The sequence below is a fragment of the Natator depressus genome, chromosome 10, assembly GCF_965152275.1.
Source record: "Natator depressus isolate rNatDep1 chromosome 10, rNatDep2.hap1, whole genome shotgun sequence".
Taxonomy (NCBI): Eukaryota; Metazoa; Chordata; order Testudines; family Cheloniidae; genus Natator; species Natator depressus.
In genome coordinates, this window is record NC_134243.1 from 32133962 (window position 1) to 32161183 (window position 27222).

The following is a 27222-nucleotide window of genomic DNA, read 5'->3' on the forward strand; positions in this document are numbered from 1 at the left end:
CCTAACATATTGTAACATGATTATGTAACCAGTTATATCCCACCACCTTAATTAGTTTACACCCAGCAAAATTAATTATACAGCAGACAAGAACAATCACGGAACCAGACAGAGATTATATAGACAAACAATAGCAAAGTGGGAACTATAATGACAAAACAATACAGAAGTGAGGATTTCACATCCCGGCTATTGATAAGTGAGTTCTTGCCAGACAGGATGCTATCAAACTAAGTTTCCTTTTACATCTTCTAGGCACTTCCCTTTCTCTGGAGGCGATAGGCACTATCAGGGCAGGATTGTATTCCTAACAGCCCAATAGCACCTTATTTCAATGTGACTAGGTTGGAATGGGAGGATGTGACCATTCGCTTCCCAGCTTATGGCTGCCTCTGTTGCTTAGCCAAAGGCCTTAGCCTAAGAACAGGACCTCAGACTGTCACAGTAAGAGAAGGACCGTACACCGGCAGACAGTGATTTTGATTCTTTCTTTTATACCTCTAACTAGCCAAGTGATAAGAATACACCTAAATTCTTAGAGTACAGGCCTTGACAGACAGGCCTGAATATCTATATCCTAACAGGTGGCTACACGGAAAAGGGGTCATTTCCCTTCACCTGAGGCCACAAGTTTACACATACAGTAATTTTGGATAAGGAAACCCTGGGACCAAATGCATCCTTCCAGGCAAGTATTGTTTGGAAATCAGACTGCAGTTGGATCCAGCTCAGGTTCATAGTAGCTGAAGGTCGTTGTGCTCTGATAGATGGAGGGTGCTGCCAAGGGCTGAATGGGCCTGGTAGATTGAACCCCACTTACAGTTGGGCTGCTGTAGAGCCAGGCTGTGATGGGTGGCAGCTGGGCCTGCCAGCTGCTTGTACTGGCTGTCCTGTGACTTAGGACCTCAGGCATCAGGGCTGCCACGCCGGCATCTTTCGCTAACGTGGCATTGACTTAAACCCCGGCTGTACGAGGAGGGCTGGTTCGGCCAACGCTGTTGTCCTGCAGGGATGGCCAATGCTGGCGCTGAGGGTCCTTTCGGGATGATAGTTACAGTTGGTGGGGCTGGGCAGCCACGCTCCACTGCTGCAGAGGGAGAGGATTCTGAGCAGGTGCTGGTGAAGGCAGCCTGGAGCTTCAGTGAGCCTTCAGCGTCACCTCCACCGGGAAATGGTCGCTGACAGCCAGGGCCTGCATGGGAACAGCAAGTGGGGACACAGTGTAACAGCTCCACCAGCTTAGATCCACCTGGCTACATGTGCAGCGGGTAACCTTCCCGGGGCCTTTCCCTTGCCCAACCTCAAGACTGGCAACTACCCCAGCTGGGTCTCAGAAAGGGTGAAGCTCTCCCTTAGCCTTACAGAGCTAGAACTGTCCCCAAGCTGGAGTTTTCTAGGGGAAGGGCCTGACACCCTTGACTTTCAAGCTGTAGGTTTCTAGGGAGAGAAGAGCTCGTTTAGAGAAGTTTTAAATGCATGAGTTATTGTTTTCTTTATCCTTGGTGCCCTATATAGCTATGGACTCCTGGCCACTAAAGACACCTACCCACGAAGGGACGTAAAAAATAGTTCCCACCACCTTTGCAACAACTCTTGGATGCTGATGGACTAGGATGGAGCGCACACAGAGCGGGGTGGGGAGCTGTGGTTTATGGAGGTCATCAGTGACCTGTTTGCTTCATCACTTGTGAGTGCTACAGGCATCCAAAACTCCCAGTCATAAAGCCTTGAGAGCTCACCTTTTCCTGGCAGAGTTGCAGACATCCCTGTCATTTTTTCAAAATGTTTTATAAACGAGAATGCTTGGGTCTGGCCAGAGGCCCTGTCTGGTTCTTAAGGATGCCCCTAGTATGACTGTCCCACACGGCCAGGGGTCTACCCCGGAATTTAACAAGCAGGAAGAGCTTCGCTGTCTAAAGGAATTAAATGTTTGCTCTCTGGGGATCAGTTTCAGCCCACCACACCTCGGCTTCCTCCAGTCTGAAAGCGTGTTGGAAATCATAGACATCAGCAGACTTGGGCTTGATGCTTTTCTTCAGCTGGGGGCCGCACACCACAATCCTGGAACATGACAACACAAGACTCGGGGTTAAACCCCTGCACTTTCCAGGGTCTTTCATTTCAGATTCAAACACAGCAAGGAAAAATCCCAACTCCGAGGATCTGGGGTTAGTATCAGTGCCGGGCTAGTCTTTAGGCCTTCTTTTCCCGGACACCAAATGCCTCTGCCATTGTCTGTGCCAGGCCTCCGAGAGCGGGTCTCTGATGAAAAACAAGAGCTAAGACCTAGGCAAAGAAGCTCCCACCCAAGGCTTTCGCTGAAGCTCTCCTAGTTCAGCCACAAGAGGGAATGCAGGCACAGGCAGCCAGCAGAGTGCCCTGTGAGTCCTGAATCACAACTGCTCTGTGGATTCCCCAGACGGAGGATCGCCGTCAGCAGCTTCATTCACTCTCATGTCCTCTGTGCTGCACTCATGTTGCCCACACGATCGGACTGCTGGCTGCAGCCAACCCTTCCCCCAGCAGGCATGCACACACCCTCCCGCACACAGCCATTCTCCTGACAGGCCAAAGCTACTCCAGCTGTTCTGAGACTTGTTAATAGCCCACCAGGAAATACAGAGGGAACCCTTGGAAATCTCCTGCATCTGTAGGTGGGTCTCTGCCTGTGCCGGGAGCCGGAGGAATGTTCAGGCCCCAGGGCTGCGCCATGCTTGCCAAGAGAGGCCTGCCCATTGTGACGCTCGGAAAGGCGGCGTCTCACCGGTCGTAGGCGCAGTCTGACTTCCCAACGGTGGTGTCTGCACTGTCAGGGATAAGCCACTTGAACACCTCGCTGGTGCGCAGGCGGATGGACCCCCAGTCCCCGTTCTTGACGTAGGAGCAGTCGGCGTTGAAGTCTCCCAGAAACATAATATTCTGCGGAAGGAATGGCGTGAATGGGCTGTGTGTTCGGTACTGGCAGGCACTGGGACCGGGCATGAGAGAGACGCAGTCAGTGCCTGAGCACCCTTTGGACTGTGCCGTGAGGACTGAGTGAAAAGCAGAATTTGCATCCTGGGGAAAGGCTGAAATTTCACTGTTTGGTTTTGTCTTGAATTGGGACGAAAAGTCAAAATATCAAAGTTTTGCCCAGAGTAGAAAGGTTTGATTTGGAAAGGTCTAAACATTTTGTTTTGGGACAGTTGTTAAAAGGCATGTGCCGAAGCTGCTGCATTGCCTCATGGGAGTTGTAGTCCAGGTGCCTTATGCCCCCATTCACCCACTGAGCCATGTTCCCTGACCAGACTACATCTCGAGGGGAGACTGTGGTGTATCATGGGAGATGTAGTCCATCCAGAGATCCCATGGGGAGAATGGGTAATGAGGCCCTGTTGCAGAATTGGCAGATGCGTCACGGCCAGACCTCCTCAAAATGAAATGTTTTGATGCCATTCAACAACCCTGTGCTTCGGGTCGACATGACCCTACATCAGATAGTTCGTTTCCCTTTTCCTGCAGGAAAATCAACATTTTTCCATAAACATTTTCCCCAAAGAAAATGTTGGTTTTGCAGAAACCGCATTTTCCATCAAAAAGGCATTTTGCCAGCCACCAACCTCCCGGAGACGTGCTACTGATGCAGGACCAGGCACTAAGCACAGAGCTCTTACACTCTGCCAGCAGAGGCTGTCCCTGCAGGAGCAGCCACCTGGAATCGGGGGAGCTCCAAGTCTGTCCATAAACTGCCCAGTCCGTGCCCCACAGAGCCAGGCCTGCAGGAGGTGGTGACGGCACGTGATCTGCGTCAGAGAAATGTGGGCATTTTCATGGCATTTAGCCACCATCCCACAGAGCCGGAGACACAGACGGCTATTTACACTGGGGGTGAGTCACGCTGCTGTCAGTGGAACTATGCCAGCATCACCCTGGAGCTGTCTGGGAGCACACTCCAGACCAGGGAGCATCCCGGCCAGCTCCTCGGGGAATGAGATTTCAGCTGATTGCCTGCGCAGCTGGCTCCTTCCTAGCTAGCGTGGTGGCCCGGAGGCAGCAGCCGATGGACGCTGTGGGTTCCACAGGAACTGTATAGTTAATACCAACCCAGCTCTAAGCAAGCGGGAGAGGGAGCTGGGTTCTCTAGCCTGGACGATGCAGGAGCTCAGACTGGATGGTCAGAACAGGCCCTTCTGGCCATAACAGCTGTGAATCTAAAGCCCCTTCGTACATTCACACGGGGCTAGGTTTGCACCCAGATACTTCTGCTTACATCAGTCCCCCACTTGTCGATGACATCTAAGTAGACATCGTAGAGGGCGTCGATCTCTGCCACAGCCTCGTTGGGGGCCGTATGGAGGGGCACCAGCACGAACTCCTGCACCTCTGCCAGAGACACAAGTTACAGAGTGATCACACACATGCACACAGAGAGCCATCTCGCACACATGCAAAGCTCTCACAAACACACACAGTCATCACACACACAGCCATCTCATGCTCACTCACACCCAACCATCACACACATGCACACAGAGAGCCATCTTGCACACACGGAGAACTTTCACATACACAGTTATCACACGTGCACACACCCAGCCAGCCATCTCTCTCTCACACACACCCACACCCCCCCCAGCCATCGCACATACACACACACACACACACACAGAGCCATCTCGCACACATGCAGAGCTTTCACACACACCCAGCCATCTCATACTCATACACACCTAGCCATCATACACACACTGAGCCAACACACACGTGTACACACACTCAGAGCCATCGTACACATGCGTGCACACACACAGCACACCATCATACACATGCGTGTGCACACACACACAGAGCCACCATACACAAGTGCATGAACACACACAGTCCTGAACCATAAGATTTGTCCGTCAGCTTCAGTAACACCTTCAGCAGCGCTGCCCTGGGGCGCCCTGACCTAGTGGGGACAAGAGTGCCCCCGCCCAGGGGACATGTTCAGCTCTCTCCCTTCATCTATATCAGGGGTGGGAAAACTTTTGACCCAAGGGCCACATCTATGTGGGGAAATTGCATGCAGGGCCATGAATGTAGAGCTGGGGCAGGGGGTTGGGGTGCGGGAGGGAGTGCGGGGTGTGGGAGGGGGTGTGGTATGCAGGGGCTCAGGGCAAGGGGTTGGGGTTCAGGAGGGGATGCAGAGTGCAGGAGGGAGCTCAGGGCAGGAGGTTGGGGGCTCAGGGCAGGAGGAGCTGTGGAGCGCAGGAGGGCGCTCAGGGCAGGGGGTTATGGGGCTCAGGGCAGGGGGTTGGAGCGCGGGGTGCAGGAGGGGTGCGGGCTCTGGCCCAGTGCCGCTTACCTTGAGCGGCTCTGGGGTGGCAGTGGCGTGCAGTGGGGCTAAGGCAGACTGCCTGCCTGCCCTGGCCCTGTGCCGCTCCCGGAAGTGGCCAGCATGTCCAGCAGTGGCTCCTAGGGGGTGGGCTGGGGCAGGCAGCTCCGCCACGCACTGCCCTCGCCTGCGGGTACCACCCCCGAAGCTCCCGTTGACCACGGTTCCTCATTCCTGGGCAATGGGAGCTGCGGTGGGTGGTGCCTGCAGGCAAGGGCTGCACACGGAGCCCTCTGCCCCCACCCCTGGGGCCACAGAGACGTGGGGCCAGCCGCTTCCAGGAGCAGTGCTGGGACAGGGCAGGTAGGGAGCCTGCTTAGCCCCGCTGTGCCATGGGGCTGGAAATCCCCACGGGCCGTAGTTTGCCCTCCCCTAGTCTACATCTATGAGTGTCCTGTCCCCTATTAGCCAACATAGCCAGAGCCCCATTCCCCACTGGGTGGGTGAGAACGAGGAATCCGGGGCGGAGATCCGAGCATCTCGTGACATCCCTCCTGTGCAGCTCTCGCTATGCACATACACTGGGTTGTAGCTGAATGTGACTGCAGGGTTCAGTCCCCTGCGTACTGTATGAGCCGGTACCCTCGGGCCCCCACAGCCACGCTTCTCAGACGTAGCAGAGTCTCCCTTCCCTCCAGCACCAGGGCCTAAGCCCAGAGCAGGAGGGCCGGGTCCCTCCCTGCTGGAAGCAGTGACAATGCCCCCGTCCCGGGGCCATGAATCTGTCACCCCCTCAGCACAGTGCACAAGCCAGCACGTGGCTCCTGCATCACTCAGAGCTACTCCTGCCCAGACATTCACTCTACTCGAGGATGTGGCTCGCCAGCCTGCTCCAGCTCAGTGGGGCTCACAGCTGCTCTGAGTCTCTGGTTGGTGACTTGAGCTTCAGGATGCTGCAAACTGGGGGCAGGGCCCTGCATGGGGCTGGGCGGGGGTTGGGGTCACTCCTGCCAGTGGGCTCTGCTTACTCGAGTTGGGGGATGAGAACTTTACAATGAAGGGCTCCCGACTGAAGATGTTGCTTGGGTCTGGATACTGGTACGTGGCCACTACAGACACCGTCTGCTCCCTGGGGGGAAACAGCAGGGAGGGGAGAGAGTCAGTAAGAGGACAGGAAGGGGGCTCCAGCTGTTCATGCCAGAGGGTTTGGCTTGGTAGGAGCTCCCCACCGCTCAGTCTTGACCCAGAGCCCCCTACTGTCCCAGCCCTGCGCTCCCCACCCACAGCTCTGCCAGCACCCCTCAATCCTGACCCACAGCCCCCTACCTTCCCAGCCCTGGGCTCCCCACCCACAGCTCTGCCGGTGCCCCTCAATCCCAGCCTGTAGCGTCCCCGTCCCCAGCTATTACAATGCAGCTTTGTCAGTACATCTCCAGCCTAACGTGTCACCAGAAGGCAGAGGTCTCATGCCCAGTGGATCACCTGCTGCTACAGCTCCTCAGTGCTGAGGGCTTCCTTGTCAACACAGGAGACATTGGTCCTGAGGCAATGGGCCAGATCCTCAGCTGGTGTCGGTTGATATAGCTCCACGGCCCTCGACAGCGCTGCCCCCGTCAATACCAACTGTGGCTCTGGCCCATTGTTCATTCGTTCATTTGTTCAGCTGTTGGAACACAGTGGGGTGGCCTGGGGGCAGCAGGGTCCCTTTGGTCCATGTCAGAGCTCCGTGCCAAGCCAGCCCCAGGGTGCTGAGAGCATCAGGCAGCAATGGTTCACTATAAGGTTTGTTCATGACGCTGTTGTCTGTTGTTTGACTCAGGGGTTTTAACACATCTGGACTGCTCGGATACAGCCCGATACCAATGTCCTCTAGAGCCGTGATTCTCAACCTGTGGTCTGCAGACCCCTGGGGGTCCAGGGACTATGTCTAAGGGGTCCACAAAAGATTTAGCCTGAGACCCAGGTGAATGCCCAAGCTCCTGCAGATGCCCAAGGAGCGACAGAGCTGCTGAGAGCCGCATAGCCTGAGGAGCCCAAATACCTTGGAGATGCCAGGACCATTGCACCTGGACAGCGTAGGAAGGAGCTCAGGGGGCATTAGTCAATGTGTTGGATGGTGTCAGTGTGTTTCAGATGGATGCCCTGCTGACTAAGTGGCAAACATACTTGGCACTGAGTGGGGACCCGGTGGAGCAGGGAAGGACCAGGTCCCCCTACCTGGCTGCCACCCACCCTGGTGGTGGCCCATTCCCCTGACTGGCCATTAGCCCCACAGGCCTGAAGGAGAGGGCAGTTATACTGACTCTGGCCGTTGGGCCATGCAGCCCTGAGAGAGGGCACTCATATTGATTTTTGCCCCTAGGCTACGCTGTCCCAAGACAAGGGGTGATCATACAGACTCAGCTGCGGGGAAATAACAACCCTCACCCTGCCCCAAGAGGGGATGCGGGGTGCTTGTCCCATGACACCCGCCAAGCAAATATCGTCCAGGCAGGAAATGCTGCATGTGGGACATGCTGCCCAACAGACGTGTTTAGAAGCATGTAAATACACAGCTACTGTGATGCAAAGGGCCTTAGCTCTGACCCCCAGATCCCAGCCCTCACTCCCCCTAGACCAAGAGATTGCCTTATGCCCAAACACTGTGGCCCTCATTCTTGTTTAAACTAAGACCCCTCTATACCACGCTGCCAGCTTAAAAGGGGCCTGAGAGGAGGTGTGAAGGGGCCACTCTGTGTGGGGTCAGGAGCACCACAGATGCCGTGGGTTAGGTTCCCCAGGAGTTGCTGCTGATGTACACAGGGGGAGGCAAGCCAGGCCTGTCTCCAGGCTGGCAGCTGCTGATCCAGCCTCTTCCGTGAGCCCTGTTACCTGTAAATGAAGAGGTACATCTCCTTGTAGTTCTCCCGACCCAGGGGCTCGCTGATCTCGTAGCTGTACTGATGCTTCGATGCACTGCGGGGGGACACAAAGGAGAACAGCAGTGATGACCTCACAGGCTGGCCTCAGGTCTGAGCCTCCCACTCCAACAGTGTAAGTGGGGTGCCCCCGATGTACCCAGCGGGAGTGCCAAGGGAGCCAGGTCCTGTGCGTGGACCTGCCAGAAAAACACTTCCAGTCCCCCCCCGAGCCATTCCCCGCTTTACTCTCCCTCTGCTCCCCTTTGCCCTGCTCTTTGTATGGGGCAGAGGCGGGTCCTGGCTCTAGTCACTTACTTGGCACTCAGATCTTCTCCCTACAGACACCAGCTAATTAGCCAGCCCACAATGCTCCTTCGCCCTGTGCTCGCACCTTTCACCTGCTGATCTCCAGCCTACACTCTCTGTGCGCCCACTGACCACGGGAGCTGAAGGAGACTCTCTCGCTGTCGAGCCAAGGACACATGGTTACATGCCATCTGCTGCTGCGCAGTGCATGAGTCCCTTCCTGACACTGACACAGCCCTATGCACAGATATGTGGCCCCGTCCAGCTGAGGATCTCGTGCTGACAAGGCTGGATTCGGCCTCCCAGACCCTGGAGCCTGGAGCCGGCCCCTTTGCCTGGTGGCTGCTCTGTGGCCTCGTTTATCACTGTGACATTGTCTAATTAAAATATGACCATGCAAATCATTGTTGCTACCACTGTTATATAATTGCAACAAATCTTATACAAAGTGTGATGTATGGCCAGAAAGGGTAAGGATCCTTCAGGATAAATGACACAGAGTCAACCATTAGAGACGTGTGAATGGTAATTAGGGCCACTCCATACTAGATAAGCTAGAACTTTGAAATGCAAACCTGTATTGTTAGAGAATTGGAGGTGATGGTAATTGTATGTGTGTACTTATATCTTGTAAATGTTAGCCATGTAAACAGACAGTTCCTGTCTGTCACTATAGCTATTGATTCAGAGATCCAAAGGGAATATTAACATTTAATTGAACTGTAAACATGGGAGTACTTGTGGCACCTTAGAGACTCTTTTTGCTGATACAGACTAACACGGCTACCACTCTGAAACCTGTAAACATAGGTTATCATTGTGTTCATCTCGCTTTGAAATTTATAGCAAATCACCTGAGAATGATGGAAAACGGGCAATTGCCTTATGTTAATCTGTGTAGATAATTACCTGCGATGCTTAGGAAATGGATCCACTTCAAAGTCCCCATGAGTGCCTATTGTTCACCTAAGACTCTGAGCTATCACAAGAAGGCCTGAAACTGTATAAAGATGCCTTGGGTCCCAATCCTTTTTATCTCTGACGTGCTTGATGCTTCATGCAGGGGAAGCTTAAGTCATAAGGCTGAGATCCCAGTCCTAAGCTGGAACACCCTGAATATAAACATTGAACTATAACCTATGAATTAATTCTGAAAGAACTCTCTACAACTACAAATACTCTCTCTTTTCTTTTTTTAAATAAATTTTAGTTTATAATAAGAATTGGCTGTCGTGTGTATTTGGTAAGATCTGAAATATTCATTAACCTGGGAGGTAATGTGTCCGATCCTTTGGGATTGGTAGATCTTTCTTATATGATGAATAAGATTTTCAGTAATCTTCATCATATCTTACTTGGGTTTCTGGCTGGAGGCCTGAGACCGGGTTGCTTTAAGGGAACTGTGTTATTGACTTCTGGGTAACCAGTGAGATATTATAGAAGCAGTTTTGTGCTGGTTTGGTAAATCTAAGTATTGGAATATCCCCCAGCTTTGGGGATTGTCTGTCCCATTCTTTGCAGTTCACCCTAATTGAGTGACCTCTGTTGGATTCGGTCACAATCACTAATGGGGACTGAGACATGTCCCTGCCACCTACTCCGGAGGTTACCTGTTGAGCTGGTCTAGGAGGTTGGTCACGGCGCTGAGATCGGCGTCCCGCACCTCCTGCACCAGGGCGATGTCGTACCGCGACAGGATCTGCGGGCGGCATGGGGGCAGTTGTCAGCGCACAGCCGGGAGCAAACGGCAGGGAGGGCTGGAGGGGCAGCTCTGTTCCCTGCCCTGATGTGCACTGACTGTGGGCTGGGTGCAGAGCGCTGGGCCCTGCAGTCAGTGGACACCGGCACAGTACGATACACAGCCCCAGAGAGGGACGAAGGCGGCTCCAGTGCCACTCGAATTGTATGTGTGCAATGGGCCAGCCTCACGGACAGCGCTGGAACCCCACTGAGGGACGGATGGAGCCCCCCGACTCTGCAATCTGGGGAATCAAGGTAGTAGCTGGTGCCTGTGCCCTGCCAGTCTCTCCAGAGCACAGAGTGGGGACGGGACTTACCTGGGGTCACAGAACAGTGAAGAGTCTCTTGACGCACAGCCACAGCGTCCCCTCGGAGCTAAGAGACAAGGAGGGGGCACCGTGCAGCAAAAGTCAGGTCCTGCTCCAGATCCTGGCCTGGGTCACAGCGGATCCTGTCTCTGCCTGGGCCGGCTCCACACACCAGAACCCAGCCGCCGTGTAGGAGCACAGAGCACTGCAGTCAGGAGTCCAGGCCCAGATTTGGGCTGGGTTGGGCCCATCTCTCTGGCTTCCCCCGGAGGTGAGCGCAGGAATGGCGGTGCCTCTGTTCTGGCACGAAAGCTGCACCCTTTCCAGAGAGGAGGCAGCTGAGCCTGCCTGTCATGCTATAGGACTGCAAACAGCCCTGGGCAGGGTGCAATTGCAGTGCACCCAGCCAGCCCACAGCCCGGGCACCTCCTGGCTCAGTGCTATTTGGATTCCCTGGTGTTCAGAGCCGGGGACGCCTGGTTGGTGGCTCTCTTTGCTCCTAGCCGTGAGGGGGGCAGGGAGGCAGAGGGACCGTGTCTGCAGGCCATGGGCTGGGTTTGGCACCAGAGGAATGGCCGGGCCAGCCGACCCTGCAGCCGCTGAGCTGGCTTGGGCTCTGAGCAAGGGCACTTGGAAAGGCCCATCCCGCTGCCAGGCTGGGGTGGCCCTGGCAACCTCCAGCCATTTCCTAGGGTGACTAGCTGAGTGGCATCTGTCCCGGGGTGAGGGAGGAATGGGGGAGGGGCGCACCGGGCTCAGGGAGGTGCCAATGTCCCTGGCTGCTGAGCCCCGGCATCCCCGGCCTCTTTTCTTCCCTGCCACTCAGGGGTGAAAGGGAGCCGGTAGGGGCCGGTACGGCATACCGGTAAGAACTGCACTGGCCCGTACCCAGCCCACATCAAAGCGCTGCCACGGCAGCGGTTTAACGTCCCTGCCCCTTTTGCCTCCCCCGTCGGGGGCCCGGCTGGTAGGGTCCGGACTGGCCGGGCCACCGACGGGGAAGGGGCAGCAACGTTAAAGCGCTGCCGCGGCAAAGGACCCTGCGGCGCTTTAACGTTCCTGCCCCGTTTGCCTCCCCGGCCGCTGACGGACGGGGGGGCAAAGGGAGCAGCTGCCCTGGGGCTGGCGATTTAAAAGGGCCCCAGGGCAGCAGCACCAGCGTCCGGAGCCCCTGGCCCTTTAAATCAACACGGGAGACCTGGTCGGCGTGGGCCAGCCGGACTGGAAGGGCAGGCTGGGGGATGCTGACCCCCCCAGCCCTGCCCCTGCCACCCGAGGCCCCGCCCCGTACCGGTAAGCGGCTTCAGGTCCTGTCAGCGCTGCTGCCACTGTTCCCTCCTGAGGGAGACTATAGAGGCTGCCCATATGGGGCCTGGCTCTCCCTGGGGTAACCCCACCATCTGCAGTGGGATTACGCCAGGGATGGATTCGGCCCAGTCTTTCACAGTTGTTTTCTGCCCACAGCCCTGTTGGGGACACTGGGGCATGGCCACTAGGTAACTCGAGGGGATGGAAGACCACGAGTGTCGATGAAGCCACCTCACACTAGGCCCAAGTGTCCTTCCCCCCCCCTTCCGCCTGGAGGCACTCACAGCAGCTCTGCGTAGTAGGCCCAAGTGTCCTTGGCCCCCCCGCCTGGAGGCACTCGCAGCAGTTATGCTGAGGATCTGCAACAATATGTTGCAGAGTCAGACTGCCTGAAACTAAGCAAGGCCAAACAGGGCAGATATGGAAGAAAAATGCTGAATAAAGCAGCTTTATGTATGGTTTAACAAATGATACAAAAAACAAGGGAACTAGCTGGTAACTGGATTGGCTGGCTATATGGATACTTAGGGCAGCTTGCTATTGGATAAGTATGCTGAAGAAAGGATGTATAAAAGCCTGTGTAACTTCCTGCTCTGGGTGCAGGATTTGAGATTCAATTCTCCCTGTTCCTTTTGGCAGCTGCAAATAAACTTTTCTGCTTCTCCACCCCGTTGTGATGATTGGGTGAAGCACACTGGGTAGCGAACCAACCCCTGCTGTTGTTTTGCCTCTCGGCACTGGGTGCCAGCAACAGCTTTTGGCGTCCCTGGGTGGGCGACGAGACTACTATTTAGCCTTGCCCGGACCCCTCCTGGAGGTCGAGGATTGCGGCGAGAACCGACGCCCAGCGCGCACCAGTGAGTTCATCGGGGGCCTCGGAGGAGACGCCATTTGATCGACCCCGGAGGGCACAACGGTGCAACGCACTCATATAGTGGAGAAGCAGCTGTGGACGACGGTGAGGAACCGGTCCCTTGGATAAGGTAGGAACCTTTTGAAATCCGGATTGTATGCTCTGTTGGAACCTGGGGACGCCCAGAGTTACCCTGTAGGTATGGGACAGGGACAGAGCTCGGGGGTTAGGGCACGGTGTACGCCCCTAGAATGCATTCTAGCAAACTGGAAGGTATTTGGTGCGGATCCGATGACTAAGAGCCAATTAAAACGATTCTGTACAGTTGACTGGCCTCAATATCAACTAGAGGACCAGAAGTGGTGGCCACCAGGAGGGTCAATTGATTACAACACGATCCTTCAGTTACTCCTGTTCTGTCAGAGAACATGGAAATGGAATGAACATATGTATGTGCATTTGTTTCTGACATTATGTACTCGACCAGATATTTTACAGCGCTGTAATCTGACTCCGACTGGTTCGGTAGCAGCTAATGTTAGTCCCCAGACCCCCACCCCCACTGTAATGGCAGAGCCGGTGTCCCCTTCGGCCCCTACACCCACACCTTGTAAGTCCCCAATGGTTGGCCTATACCCCTTAATCACCGAAACTAAAGTCGCCCGGTCTGGATCGGACAGGCGTCCGGCCACGACTATGCAGGTTTATACTCATGTGCCCTTTAATCCTGTGGATTTGGCTGCTTTCAAAGCACAGGCAGGAGAGTTTTCCACCAACCCAAGCAGATTTATATCAGTCTTTGAGGGGTGCCTCAGTAGTCACAAGCCGGACTGGGATGATTGTAACATCCTCCTGCGAACCCTATTGTCTGAGGTTGAAAGACAACAGGTTGTGTCCAAAGCCAGGGAGGAGGTGCAGAAACGGTATGACCGGGATCGTATTAATGTCCCTGACCCGGATGCACAAGTCCCCTGAGCAGACGCCAGGTGGGATCCAAATGATCATGGGGATATGACCTGCCTTACCTCCTATAAGGAGTTGTTTTTGCATTGGACTCCGTCACTCGGCTGTCCGACATAATAATTGGGCAAAGCCATATGAAGTAATGCAGGATTTAAAAGAAAACCCAGGGGCCTTTCTACAGAGTATTCGGGACACAATTCGACAGAACACTAATGCAGACCCCGATGATCAGGCAACTGAGTCAATTATTAAGGGAATTTTTACGAGCAGAGCAGCCCCTGATATTAAGAGAAAGTTACAAAAAAAGGAGGATTTAATGGGCATGACCCTGGCACAAATCTTAGAGACTGCAAACCGAGCTTATAGTCTGAGAGAGACAGAGAAGGAGAGAAAGCAAGTGAGACTGATGGTAACAGCGGTACAGGCCAGCACTAAGGGAAGTGGCCGGGGAAGAAGGGGCCGTGGACGCGAACGTCCGGGCTCGCAGGAGAGACGACTGGGTCGCAACCAGTGTGCCTTGTGTCGACAAGAGGGACACTGGAAAAATGAGTGCCCAAAGAGGAAAGAAAAGGGGGGTGCCTCTATGATGGCGATGGCGGAGCAGGAATAGGGGTGTCAGGGGAGACGGACCACGCTACCCCCGGAACCCCGAGTAAAGATGCGGGTGGGAAGCTCAGAAATAGGTTTTTTAGTGGACTCTGGAGCGGCACGAACTGCTGTAAATCGACCCCTTCAATTGCCAGTAGCAGATTCCCTTACTGTGGTGGGAGCCACAGGCAGGGACACCAAGTGCCCAGTGTATGCCCCAGTGGAATGCGCTTTGGGAAACAGGACTATATCCCACAAGCTGGTATACCTCCCTGAGTGTCCAACACCTCTGCTGGGACGGGATCTGCTTTGTTGCCTCGGTGCCACCCTGCATTTTACTGAGGATGAAATAACCCTTACCTTACCCCCTGAGAATGCATGGATCATGACCCTTGCAGTTGAGCCCTCAGCCATGCAAGCCCCAGAATGGAGCCCGTGGGAAGACCAGGTGTATCCCCTCGTGTGGGCATCAGGGATTCCAGGAAAGGCCACCCACCAGACCCCCATTACTATTCAGCTCATACCAGGGAAAGGCCCAGTGCAAGTAAAACAGTATCCAATCAAGAGGGAAGTTAGAGAAGGTTTACAGGAAACTATAGATCGATTCCTAATGTATGGTATACTCCGGGAATGTCAGTCAGCCTGGAACACTCCCATTCTACCCGTACAGAAGCCTTATGGCACGTATCGGCTGGTACGGGACCTAAGGGCAGTCAATGAACGGGTTAAGACTTTGCACCCTCTTGTCCCTAACCCGTATACCTTATTGGCTTCTATAGGGGGACAGTATACCCATTTTTCAGTCCTCAATCTGAAAGATGCTTTCTTTACCATCCCAGTTGCCACCCCATCACAGGAGATCTTCTCCTTCGAGTGGGAGGACCGAAAAAGGGTTAAAAAGCAACTTTGCTGGACAGTGTTGGCCCAGGGATTTAAAAACTCCCCCACCCTCTTTGGCCAGGCTCTGGCCAGGGACCTAGAGGAGTGGGATAATGAGGAGGCCCTCATTCTGTAGTATGCAGATGATTTGTTAATTGCCACTGTGGGCCAAACCCCCTGCCTTAAAGCCACCGTGAGCCTCCTGAATTTTATTGGACTCCGGGGATATCGGGTAGCACGGAGCAAGGCTCAAATCACCCTCCCAGAGGTACGGTACCTCGGGTTTCACATACGGCAAGGGGAGCGTCAGCTTTCAAGCGAAAGAAAGGAAGCTATCTGTCAAGTTCCTACCCCAAGTAATCGTAAGTGGCTCAGAGCATTTCTGGGTATGGCAGGCTTTTGCAGGATATGGATCCCAAAGTTTGAACTGTGGGCTAAACCCCTGTACGACTGTGTAAAAGGAGCAGATCATGACCCCTTCTATTGGACCCCAGAGGCTGACAGGGCATTTAAAATCCTGAAAAGAAAACTGATGGAAGCCCCGGCTCTGGGCCTGCCGGATCTCTCTAAGCCGTTTCAGTTGTATGTACATGAACGAAAGGGGGTGACCCTAGGAGTGCTCACACAGCTGTTAGGAGCATGGAGACGTCCCATGGCTTATTTTTCTAAGCAACTGGATCAGGTTGCAAAGGGTTGGCCGGCATGTTTACGGGCGGTCGCAGCTACTGCCCTAGTGCTTGAGAAAGCCGAGAAGCTAACGTTGGGAGGGGTTATGCAAATCTATACTCCCCATATGCTCCGAGCCTTATTGGATGCAAAGGGAGGGCTTTGGCTCACCCAGGCTCGGATTGCTCAGTACCAGGCTAAGCTGTTAGAGAATTCTGAAGTCACCTTACAGCCTTGCCCCTCCCTTAACCCAGCCACTCTCTTGCCAGAAACAGAGGAACAAAAACATGACTGTTTAGAGATCCTAGATGCCCAGTACTCCAGCCGTCAGGATTTAAAGGATGTACCCCTCCCAAATGCAGATTATGAGTGGTACACTGATGGTAGCAGTACTGTAATAGATGGGCAAAGGAGGGCGGGTTATGCTGTTGTGATCCTCCATGACACTGTGGAAGCTGAAGGTTTGCCTGCTGCCCAGCTTGCTGAACTAATAGCCCTGATCCGTGCACTTGAACTGTCAAAAGGAAAGCGGGTCAACATTTTTACTGATTCAAAGTATGCTTTTGGTGTGCTACATGCTCATGCTGGCCTATGGAAGCAAAGGGGAATGCTGACAGCCCAAGGCTCCCCAGTCAAGTACGGGCCCCAAATCCTCCGGCTCCTAGAAGCCGTACAACTTCCCTCAGAAGTGGCGGTGGTACACTGTAAAGCCCATCAAAGGGAGGATCAAGATGTGGCCAGAGGTAACGCCCGGGCAGATAGAGAGGCAAAGCATGCTGCCACCCTGATGTCCCCTCAGACTGAGAACGCCCATATGCATGCCCTTATCCCATCAGTAGGGGAGCTTCCAACCCCTCAGTACTCTGGGGAGGAGAGACAGCTAACTGACAAACTCGGTCTCCGGGAAAAGGAGGGATGGCTCCATTCCCCGGAAGGGAAGGTCCTCTTACCAAAGGGCCTGATCCGGCCAATGCTGCAGAAACTACATCAAACCACTCATGCTGGCAGGAAAGCACTTATCCAGCTAATGGGAAAATACTTTATCACTTCCGGATTCTGACCCCTGGCTGCCCAGGTACAAGCGGACTGCTTAGTCTGCCAAAAGAATAACCCCTGACCGGGACATCCTGTGCCACCAGCTGCCCTAGAATCCACTCCGGGCCCTGGACAAGTGTGGCAAATAGACTTTACTGAGTTTCCCCGGACCCAAGGGTTCAAATATCTCCTTGTCATAGTGGATGGCCAGTGGATGGCCAGTTCAGTGGATGGCCAGAAGCCTTCCCATACCGTAATTGCACTGCCAGAACAGTGGCCCTCAAGTTTGTTAAGGAGATCATTCCTCGCTTTGGACTCCCCTTGTGGATGGAATCTGACAACGGGACACATTTCACGTCAAAAATCATTCAAAGCATCTCACATGCCTTACAGATCCCCTGGAAACTCCATAAGCCCTGGAGACCGCAAGCCAGTGGGGTAGTGGAGTGTACCAATCATACCCTTAAACGGCATCTCTCAAAAGTGTGCCAAGAAGCCTCAGTGCGATGGCCTGATGCTTTGCCCCTCGTCCTACTTCGTATCCGCGTTCTCCCTAAGGGTAGATTAGGGCTTAGTCCCTTTGAAATTATGTTTGGAAGGGCATGGCCTATGAATGGCACCCCGGTTCTGTCAGAGGAATGGGAGCTGGGTAATGGTTTTTTGTCACAGTATATGTGTTCCCTGTCTGCTGTTCTCTTGTCTCTTCACAGGTATACCAAGGATTCCCAGCCTCTCCCCTGGGACTCTCCCGTCCACTTCTTACAGCCCGGTGACTCTGTGCTTGTTCGTACCTGGAAAGACGAGCCTCTCCAGGAAAAGTGGAAAGGACCCTATACCGTCCTGCTGATCTCCCATACAGCGGCAAAGATTGAGGGACACAAGAACTGGATCCATCACTCTCGTCAGAAGGCAGTACCCGCCCCCTTGTCAGCAGAACAGTGGACCGTCCAACCTGCTGACTCCTCATCTAGTGACGATCTCGGGCTAAAGCTACTGTTTAAAAGACACAAATAGCGGGCATCTTAACACTAAAATGGGCCCACCCAGGTACTGGAGACCCTGGGTTGGGAAGACTCTGGTGATAATTAATTGGGTAACATTGTTATTCTCTGTATTGGTATTTCCAAACCGTGCATATCGGGAGCATAACTCCTTTGTTTCGCTTGCGCACCATGTTGCTACTTTAACAAACCAGACTGATTGCTGGGTATGTGCTCCAACTCCACTGTCCCCCAAAACGGGAATGCCCCTTGACATGCTGCCCTTGACCCTAGCAGAATTAGCCGCCACCAAAGAGCAGGAAAGAACGGACTCGCCGTTCTGGAATAAGACCTCTTTACAGCAAGCCACCTATCAGGACCAGGAGTATTTAGTTACAGTACTCACTGAGGAAGTATTATGTTTTACCCGAAACCAATCTGATCACTATGGGCGTCCTGTGGGAAAAAGCTCCTGTGTTATTACACAGTGGGCTGATGGGTATTGGATAAAGACCAAAAGGGAGGACAGCAGTGTGGGTGTAATGGTTCCTCCCGTTTTAGGGAAACTCTTACAAATAATCTTACCAAAAAAAAAGGGGGTTGGAAATATAACTTGCCATCCAGTTAATATCTCCAATGTAGCAAGCCAATGGTGGGTTTGTAGTGGTCCCTATGGCGAGTGTAATTTAAACTGCACAATTAGAAATGCCCCCACTTGTACCCAATCAGGAGGATGGGATGCCCCCTTAGGGGCATATGAACTGTTTGGAAAAGCGCCAAAGCAGCCTTAAATATCCCAGGAATCCCCTTAAGAAACAGTCCTTACTGGGCCCTACAGGGTCACTGTTTTGTATGTGGCTGAAAGGCTTACAAGGTGCTGCCAGCCAACTGGACAGGTAGCTGTTATATAGCTCATGGAGTTCCTCATCTGTCAATAACTGCCACACTGCCCAAAGGAAAGATTAGAAATGCCTGAGACACCTCTGTTGAGTCACGAGAAAAGACCCTGCGGCGACTGACTACGGCATTGGAGGGCAATATGAAGAATCATGGCGATCGGGGGAAGTCCCGGACGACTGGAAAAAGGCTAATGTAGTGCCCATCTTTAAAAAAGGGAAGAAGGAGGATCCTGGGAACTACAGGCCAGTCAGCCTCACCTCAGTCCCCGGAAAAATCATGGAGCAGGTCCTCAAGGAATCAATCCTGAAGCACTTACACGAGAGGAAAGTGATCAGGAACAGTCAGCATGGATTCACCAAGGGAAGGTCACGCCTGACTAATCTAATCACCTTCTATGATGAGATTACTGGTTCTGTGGATGAAGGGAAAGCAGTGGATGTATTGTTTCTTGACTTTAGCAAAGCTTTTGACACGGTCTCCCACAGTATTCTTGTCAGCAAGTTAAAGAAGTATGGGCTGGATGAATGCACTATAAGGTGGGTAGAAAGTTGGCTAGATTGTCGGGCTCAACGGGTAGTGATCAATGGCTCCATGTCTAGATGGCAGCTGGTATCAAGTGGAGTGCCCCAAGGGTCGGTCCTGGGGCTGGTTTTGTTCAATATCTTCATAAATGAGCTGGAGGATGGTGTGGATTGCACTCTCAGCAAATTTGCGGATGATACTAAACTAGGAGGAGTGGTAGATACGGTGGCAGGTAGGGATAGGCTACAGAGGGACCTAGACAAATTGGAGGATTGGGCCAAAAGAAATCTGATGAGGTTCAACAAGGTAAGTGCAGGGTCCTGCACTTAGGACGGAAGAATCCAATGCACCGCTACAGACTAGGGATCGAATGGCTAGGCAGCAGTTCTGTGGAAAAGGACCTAGGGGTGACAGTGGACGAGAAGCTGGATATGAGTCAACAGTGTGCCCTTGTTGCCAAGAAGGCCAATGGCATTTTGGGATGTATAAGTAGGGGCATAGCCAGCAGATCGAGGGACGTGATCGTTCCCCTCTATTCGACATTGGTGAGGCCTCATCTGGAGTACTGTGTCAAGTTTTGGGCCCCACACTACAAGAAGGATGTGGAAAAATTGGAGAGAGTCCAGCGAAGGGCAACAAAAATGATTAGGGGTCTGGAACACATGACTTATGAGGAGAGGCTGAGGGAACTGGGATTGTTTAGTCTGCGGAAGAGAAGAATGAGGGGGGATTTGATAGCTGCTTTCAACTACCTGAGAGGTGGTTCCAAAGAGGATGGTTCTAGACTATTCTCAGTGGTACAAGATGACAGGACAAGGAGTAACGGTCTCAAGTTGCAGTGGGGGAGGTTTAGGCTGGATTTTAGGAAAAACTTTTTCACTAGGAGGGTGGTGAAACACTGGAATGCGTTACCTAGGGAGGTGGTAGAATCTCCTTCCTTAGAAGTTTTTAAGGTCAAGCTTGACAAAGCCCTGGCTGGGATGATTTAATTGGGGATTGGTCCGCTTTGAGCAGGGGGTTGGACTAGATGACCTCCTGAGGTCCCTTCCAACCCTGATATTCTATGATTCTATGAATTCCCTCACAACCAAGAAGCTTGTAGGGTGCTCTGTCCTGGAAATAGCGCCACTGTTTTCCGGGCCAGCCATGGCATGCATAGGCCGCTATACTGTAAGGCTGCAAATGGTACTTGAGAAAGTTGCCTTAGAGTTAGAGGACTCGGTTAGTGATTTAGAGTTGGCAGTAAAAACATTAAATAAAGAGGTACAGCAGCTCAGGACGTTTTCCCTCCAAAACAGGCTGGCTTTGGACTATCTCTTGGCATCCCAAGGAGGGGTTTGTGCCCTCGTCGGGCCCCGGTGTTGTGTATATGTAAATGATAGCAGTTATGAAATCTATGAAAAGGTGGTACAGGCTGAGGCCCATGCCCGAGCCGGAGCACAGGTTGCCTATACTGCCCCAGAGAGCGATTGGTTGCAAACCTTGTTTTCAGGCTGGGGTTTGTTGTCTTGGCTTGGTGGTTTATTTAGCCTGTTATTGAAATTTCTCTTTCCTGTATTGCTTGTATTAATGGTATTATGCTGTGCAGTATCATGTGTCAGGGCCCTTTTGCAAAAGTTAATAAGTCATTCTCTTCAGGGCTATCACAAAGTGCTTATGCAAAGTCCTATTGTAAAGAAATAAGTAGCCCAAGTGAGAAAACTCAGAGCCAAGTCTGTTGAGTGTTCTCAAAAGAGGGAGTTGTTGGGGACACTGGGGCATGGCCACTAGGTAACTCGAGGGGATGGAAGACCACGAGTGTCGATGAAGCCCCCTCGCACTAGGCCCAGGTGTCCTTGGCCCCCCCCGCCTGGAGGCACTCGCAGCAGTTATGCTGAGGATCTGCAACAATATGTTGCAGAGTCAGACTGCCTGAAACTAAGCAAGGCCAAACAGGGCAGATATGGAAGAAAAATGCTGAATAAAGCAGCTTTATGTATAGTTTAACAAATGATACAAAAACAAGGGAACTAGCTGGTAACTGGATTGGCTGGCTATATGGATACTTAGGGCAGCTTGCTATTGGATAAATATGCTGAAGAAAGGATGTATAAAAGCCTGTGTAACTTCCTGCTCTGGGTGCAGGATTTGAGATTCTATTCTCCCTGTACCTTTTTGCAGCTGCAGATAAACTTTTCTGCTTCTCCACCCCGTTGAGATTATTGCGTGAAGCATACCGGGTAGCGAACCAACCTCTGCTGTTGTGTTGCCTCTCAGCACTGGGTGCCGGCAAGAGCCCCTTTAACAGGCTGGAACCAAGCAAGGCCCTGGGATACCAGCTCCCTGCCTGTCTCCAGCAGGAGATCCCGGATCCCAGCAGCCGCTCTGCCTCATCTGCCCTGAACGACCCCCCAGCAGGGCAAGTGTCACCAGTGGAGCCTGCCCGGAGTAACTGGGAGGTCCCCACTGCCCTGCCCCGGCAGCGAGTTCCCCCCGTTACCTAGCATCATTCACACCTGGTGTGAATGATGACACACGGGGCAGGGGCAGAGACTGTAGGGGCTGCCCATCCCAGCCACTTGCCTGACTAATGTGTCCTCCTCTGCCAGCGGGGAGCTGGTGAGGGCCACCAACCCCCCGCACCCCCCGCGGAGACCATGCCCTGGGTGAGTGGGGCGTAGGGTGACCAGGCAGCAAGTGTGAAAAATGGGGCCGGGGGTGGGGGTAATAGGCACCTATATAAGAAAGCTGCAAATATCAGGACTGTTCCTATAAAATTGGGACATTTGGTCATCCTAGGGCGGGGGGAGCTGAGTCCCAAGGCAGCAGGGTGTGGGGAGTGAGTGTGATCAGCCTGAATCCACACCCATTCCCCAGCGGAGAGTGACCCCCTGAATGAAACCCCAATCCTCTGGACAGCGGGTACCGATCCCCTTTCTGCCCCTGGGACGTGCCTGCTGTCATCCCCGAGATGGGGCCCTTTTAAAACTTTGCGAACACAAACCATCCCTGGTTGCTGCTGAGTTCCTGAGCTGGCCCCAGAGCCAGCACCACCAGTGCCTCAGCCCTTACCCCTGCCAAGCCGCAACCCCAGGCAGCCTGGAGCACTCACTTTCACAATGATGCCCGCGGTTGTCTCGTCGGACAGCTTGCTGTCTCCAAAGTTCTTGATGTTGAAAGCACAGATTCTCAGCGCGGCGGCTGTGCACAGCAGGTAGGCCAGGGACAGCAAGGCCAGTGCCAGCCTCGTGGCCCCCATCCTGCAGGCAAGAAGGGACACAGCGTCTGTAGGGATCAGTGGAGAGGTTAGTGTATTGGCAAGGAGCAGGATGCCGCCTGTGGGTGCTAGCTGGGCTGGAATGATGGGGCGGGGGGTGGCTTGTGATGTGCACAGCCTACTGGCAAAGGAGGCATGTACCAATCCTCACTAAACTAAACTGCACCTGTCACAACCCTCCAGGAAATGGGTCAATGTCATTAACCCTAATTTGCACATAAGGAAATTAAGGCAAAGAAAGGGGAAGGGACTTGCCCAACGTCACCCAGTGAACCAGCAACAGAGCTGGGAAAAGAACCCAGGAGTCCTGGCTCCCAGTCACCTGTTTTAGCCCCTAGACAACAGTCTCTAAAGCTACCACAAGTATGGGGCAGCCTTTCTGTATGTTCCCTTCATTAACCCTGTGTGCCTGTATATCTGAAAATAGCGCAGAGCAAGTGATTGCATTAAACAGCCCTGAAGCTGGAGCATTAATGTGAACTTGGACACAGAAGGATGAGAGAAGCTGGGACAGGGAACAAGCTGCTGGTCAGCTCTGTTGGTGCTCATGTTGGCTACAGATCCACTAATCCTCAAAGCTGGGAACCCTCCCACTTCTTCCCCACTCACGCGCATGTCCCCTTTACTTCCCCAAAAGGGGAATGGACAGTTGCAATTTCTTCAACATTGTAGCAGGCATGGCTGGTTCAGGTATTGGAGGATCCCATACCACTAAGGTGACAGATTTGTATGCTGTCTGCATGTCACAGATTGTTGGAGTGTCTGCTATAGGGGTTGCTAAGTCATTCGGCCCTGCATTTGTAGGGTTAATTGCTAAAACAGGGGGGTTGACTGCAAAGACAGGGGTGCTCACTCTATAAGTGAAAAAATTTACTGCTTTCTTCCCCGACCACTTTGTTTTAGCTTTTTAGAGTTAATTTGTGTGTTATATCAATTAAACTTTTTCAAATATTTATACACAGCATACATTCTAATATCCAATACATTTTTAAACATAGTATAAAGGAAAATAATATAACAATTAAATAAAATATAACCCCTTTGAGTTTATATAAACCCTCTGAGGATAATACATTTTTATTGACTGCTTATCCTTGGGAGATACAGGTAGAAACCTTTTGAATGTTTGTTTTTTTCAGCTTTAACATTTTGCAATGTTGTTTAGGGTTTAACTTAATTCAATGAGGTTTGCCCAGGATAGAGACACAGGGTTGGTGGACACCCAGCTGTAGTAAGGAATTCATGCTTTCAGCTGCATATGGATGCTATTGGGTTAGGACCTGGAACAGTAACCATGACAGGCATTATTTCACAGTCATGTTTATGCTGAGCAAGGCTGGGGCTCTTGCTTCAACCCCAGGTTGCACAATATCCCGAAAAGAGTGAATTTATTATAAAGACCTGACAGATCGTAACAGGCAGCCTTTTGAACTGCTGCAGTGATATGGCAATCAGTTACTGTTACATACAGGATCATTTCCTGCCACAGGCCAACCAGTTGCTACACACAAAGATGGTTAGTTAACTCAACAATGCAGCCTTGGTGAACCATACTGTCAGACCCCAGGATATTCCATGGTTCCGATAAACAGGTTAGAACAAAGCAGTGGAGCCAAATCACCAGGATCTCGGGAAGCAGTTCAGAAAGAATAGAGGAAACAGGGTTACTTACAAAAGTTTCAGAAGTGAAATGTTTTCCAGAGGAGATGGGGAGAAATGAGGGTTGACTTCACAGAGGATAAAAATAACAACTTCTGTATCTATTAACTTATTAAACCAACAACATTTAACTAATAGCCCGCATGACCAATAAGCAAGCAACAAAGCATTCTGTACATATGCTTAATACTTCAATTTACCTCCTTTTACTTTTTCTCCTATCCTCTTCTCCCCCTGCACTTTTTATTCAGGTGGTGAATAGGGTTTTGTTTCCCCCTGTTTGCATTTACTAATTTCTTTTTGACATTTACATCAGGCATCACCTTGTTCAAAGGGGCATCTATTTCAAAGGCATGGTGTCATTGTTACAACAAAGCCAGCTGATATTAGTTACTTGTGTTCTGCTTCAGAGTCCAAGCTCCATTGTTTAAATATAAAACAAAGGTTTGAGGACTTCAAAAATTAATTGCTTTGTTTGACATTTGTCATGTTTTAGGACCGACGTCCATGGGCAACGATTCTTAATGCCCATTAAACCAAATCCTTGGTTAAAAGCAGTTCTGCTTGTCTAGTTATTTTTTCACAGACAAAACCATTTAACAGTGCCTGCCAGGAAAGGCAATTCCTCTTTATCTTTGTACAGCAACATGTTGGCTGCTGGCCCCAGAGTCCAAGTGATGTTGCTGCCTTTTGCTTTTCAGGGTCCCCTGTCAGCTTTTCGACTTGGAACCAAAAATCATAACTTAAAGGCACAGCAACAATTGAGGACTTAATACCTTTAACTTTAAATTATCCCAGGAATTACTTGACATACTTTTACTTTAACAAGGCTAACTTGTCTCACCTTTACCATTACATGTTCAAAATCAAAAATTTTAGCTCTTTAATTATTGAAGCAAATGGATTTTTAGCGGAATCCTTTGAAAGCCAATTTATTTGACACATACATTTCACATACACCTTCCTTTTTAAATAGGGTTCTATTGACAGGGAGTGTTCATTTAGGTCCTTTAAACCTTTCACAATCGCACAACTTTATTGCATCTCTTGTTAAGCACCTTTTGCTTAAAATTTGAATTAATTTGAATTAATGAATGGAGCCGTTTTTTCCACTCCCTTAATTCAGGCTCATGTGAGTCCATGGACACGCACACCCATGCCCCCAGGAAATGGGGTGAGGGGCATCAATCACACCAATATGCCAATTTTCAAAAGCATTTTATGGCTCATTCAAATTTCCAAATCATGCAGTTGTGTAGTAGCAATTTTTACCTGCTTTGTAGCCAATAGCCAACTATATCTTTTGGGTCAGTCTAAAATTTGCTACAATCATAGTGCTTTCCTTTTTAAACTAGCAATTTTGGTTGCTTTAGGGTTAACATTACAATTTCCTTTTAGGGGTGTCGTCTGGATCTACCATCAGGCTGATTTGATCTTTATTCCAAACTGGTAATTTCCCCAGATAATCTCTCTCATTTAGGTTCTTCTCAGTTTCTCCTTCAGGACAACCACCCACAATTACCTTGTAGATCACTGGTGTTTCTTGGACCTGTGTAGCTGCAATTTTTCTTTCACCTAATGAGCACCTGAGTCTGTTTGAGTCTGTGGTTAATTCTTGCATCTTTTCCTTCCCTTGCTCATTTACTTTTCTTAGCATTCTACACTCCTCAGCTCTCTCACTCAGTGCTGCAATTTGTCCCCTTCAATCATGAACCTGCTCTCTCAAGTCCTCCTGTTCCTTCCAGCACTTAACACGAATCCCCGGGACACTCTGCTTTGCCACAATGAATTGCTCCTGTGCCACCTGGGAAGCACTTCTCAACTCCTTAGGTTCTTTGTGCCAACTTAAATTCCTTACACTCATCTCACCACAATCAATCTGACATTTCCTGAGCTTTCCTTGTGGCCATTCCGAGCCAGAATTTACACTATTCATATTCTGAAGCAGCATTTTTAGTTCCCCACTTTGCTCCCTCTCTTAACTCCTTAACCTTGGGTGTCTTCTCAGCTTTTGAATCAAGCCATGAACACACATGACCCCACGGATCGGTCTTAGATCGGATTAGGTGCACTGCGGTGTGCTAGACCAGGGGTGGGCAAACTTTTTGGCCCGAGGGCCATATCTGGGTATGGAAATTGTATGTGGCGGGCCATGAATGCTCACAGATTGGGGATCGGGGGCGGGGTGAGGGCTCTGGCTGGGGGTGCGGGCTTTGGGGTGGGGCTGGGGATGAGGGGCTGGGGATGCAGGAGGGTGCTCTGGGCTGGGACCGAGGGGTTCAGAGGGCAGGAGGGGAATCATGGCTGGGGCAGGGGGTTGGGGCGTAGGGCGGGGTGAGGGGTGCAGGCTCCGGGTAGCTACCTCAAGTAGCTCCTGGAAGCAGCAGCATGTCCCCCCTCTGGCTCCTACATGGAGGCGTAGCCAGGTGGCTCTGCATGCTGCCCCATCCGCAGGTGCTACCCCTGCAGCTCCCATTGGCCGCGGTTCCTGGCTAATGGGAGCTGTGGGGGCGTGCTTGTGGCAGGGGAAGTGTGCAGAGCCCCCAGGCTGCCCCTACGCATAGGGGCTGGAGGGGGGACATGCTGCTGCTTGCAGGAGCCGCACAGAGCAGGGCAAGCCCTCAACACTGCTCCCCAGCTCGAGCGCTGGAGTAGGGCACGCCCCAGACCCCGCTCCCCGGCGGGAGCTCAAGGGCCGAATTAAAACATCTGAAGGGCCGGATGCGGCCCCCAGGCCATAGTTTGCCCACCCCCGTGCTAAATAGCTGGACTTGTGATAGTCACAGCTGAGCTCTCCACTGCCACTATACTAGGCCGAGCATTCCTGTCATGTCAGACCAAACACTACTGCCTGTCAAGGTGCCCGTCTGGGCCACCAATTCGTTACCAACAGTGGTTGTAGTAAGGTTCAGATTTATTCAGTGATTAAAGAGACCTCCGCATCAGTCAGCTTGATTGGGTTTATTAATAATTAGTTAACTAGACAGCAGAAAGACTAAGAGTATAGTTACCACAGTCTGTGCGCCCGATTCTACAGCTGGTGACAGGTACCTCGCTCTGTCT

At 52.0% G+C, this 27222-nt stretch overlaps 1 protein-coding gene across 1 annotated transcript; it reads right to left on the minus strand.

Annotated features, from left to right (window-relative positions):
* Window positions 1–109: 109 nt before the first annotated feature.
* DNASE1L2 (deoxyribonuclease 1 like 2) lies at window positions 110–27222 on the minus strand. The gene is made up of 9 exons (XM_074964663.1): window positions 27171–27222; window positions 22336–22508; window positions 10113–10201; window positions 8168–8251; window positions 6325–6425; window positions 4250–4362; window positions 2765–2919; window positions 1965–2061; window positions 110–1192 (listed from the first exon to the last, which is right to left on the minus strand). The coding sequence occupies exons 2-9, from the start codon at window positions 22480–22482 to the stop codon at window positions 1139–1141; spliced, it is 840 nt and encodes a 279-aa protein (XP_074820764.1). The 5' UTR covers window positions 22483–22508; window positions 27171–27222; the 3' UTR covers window positions 110–1138.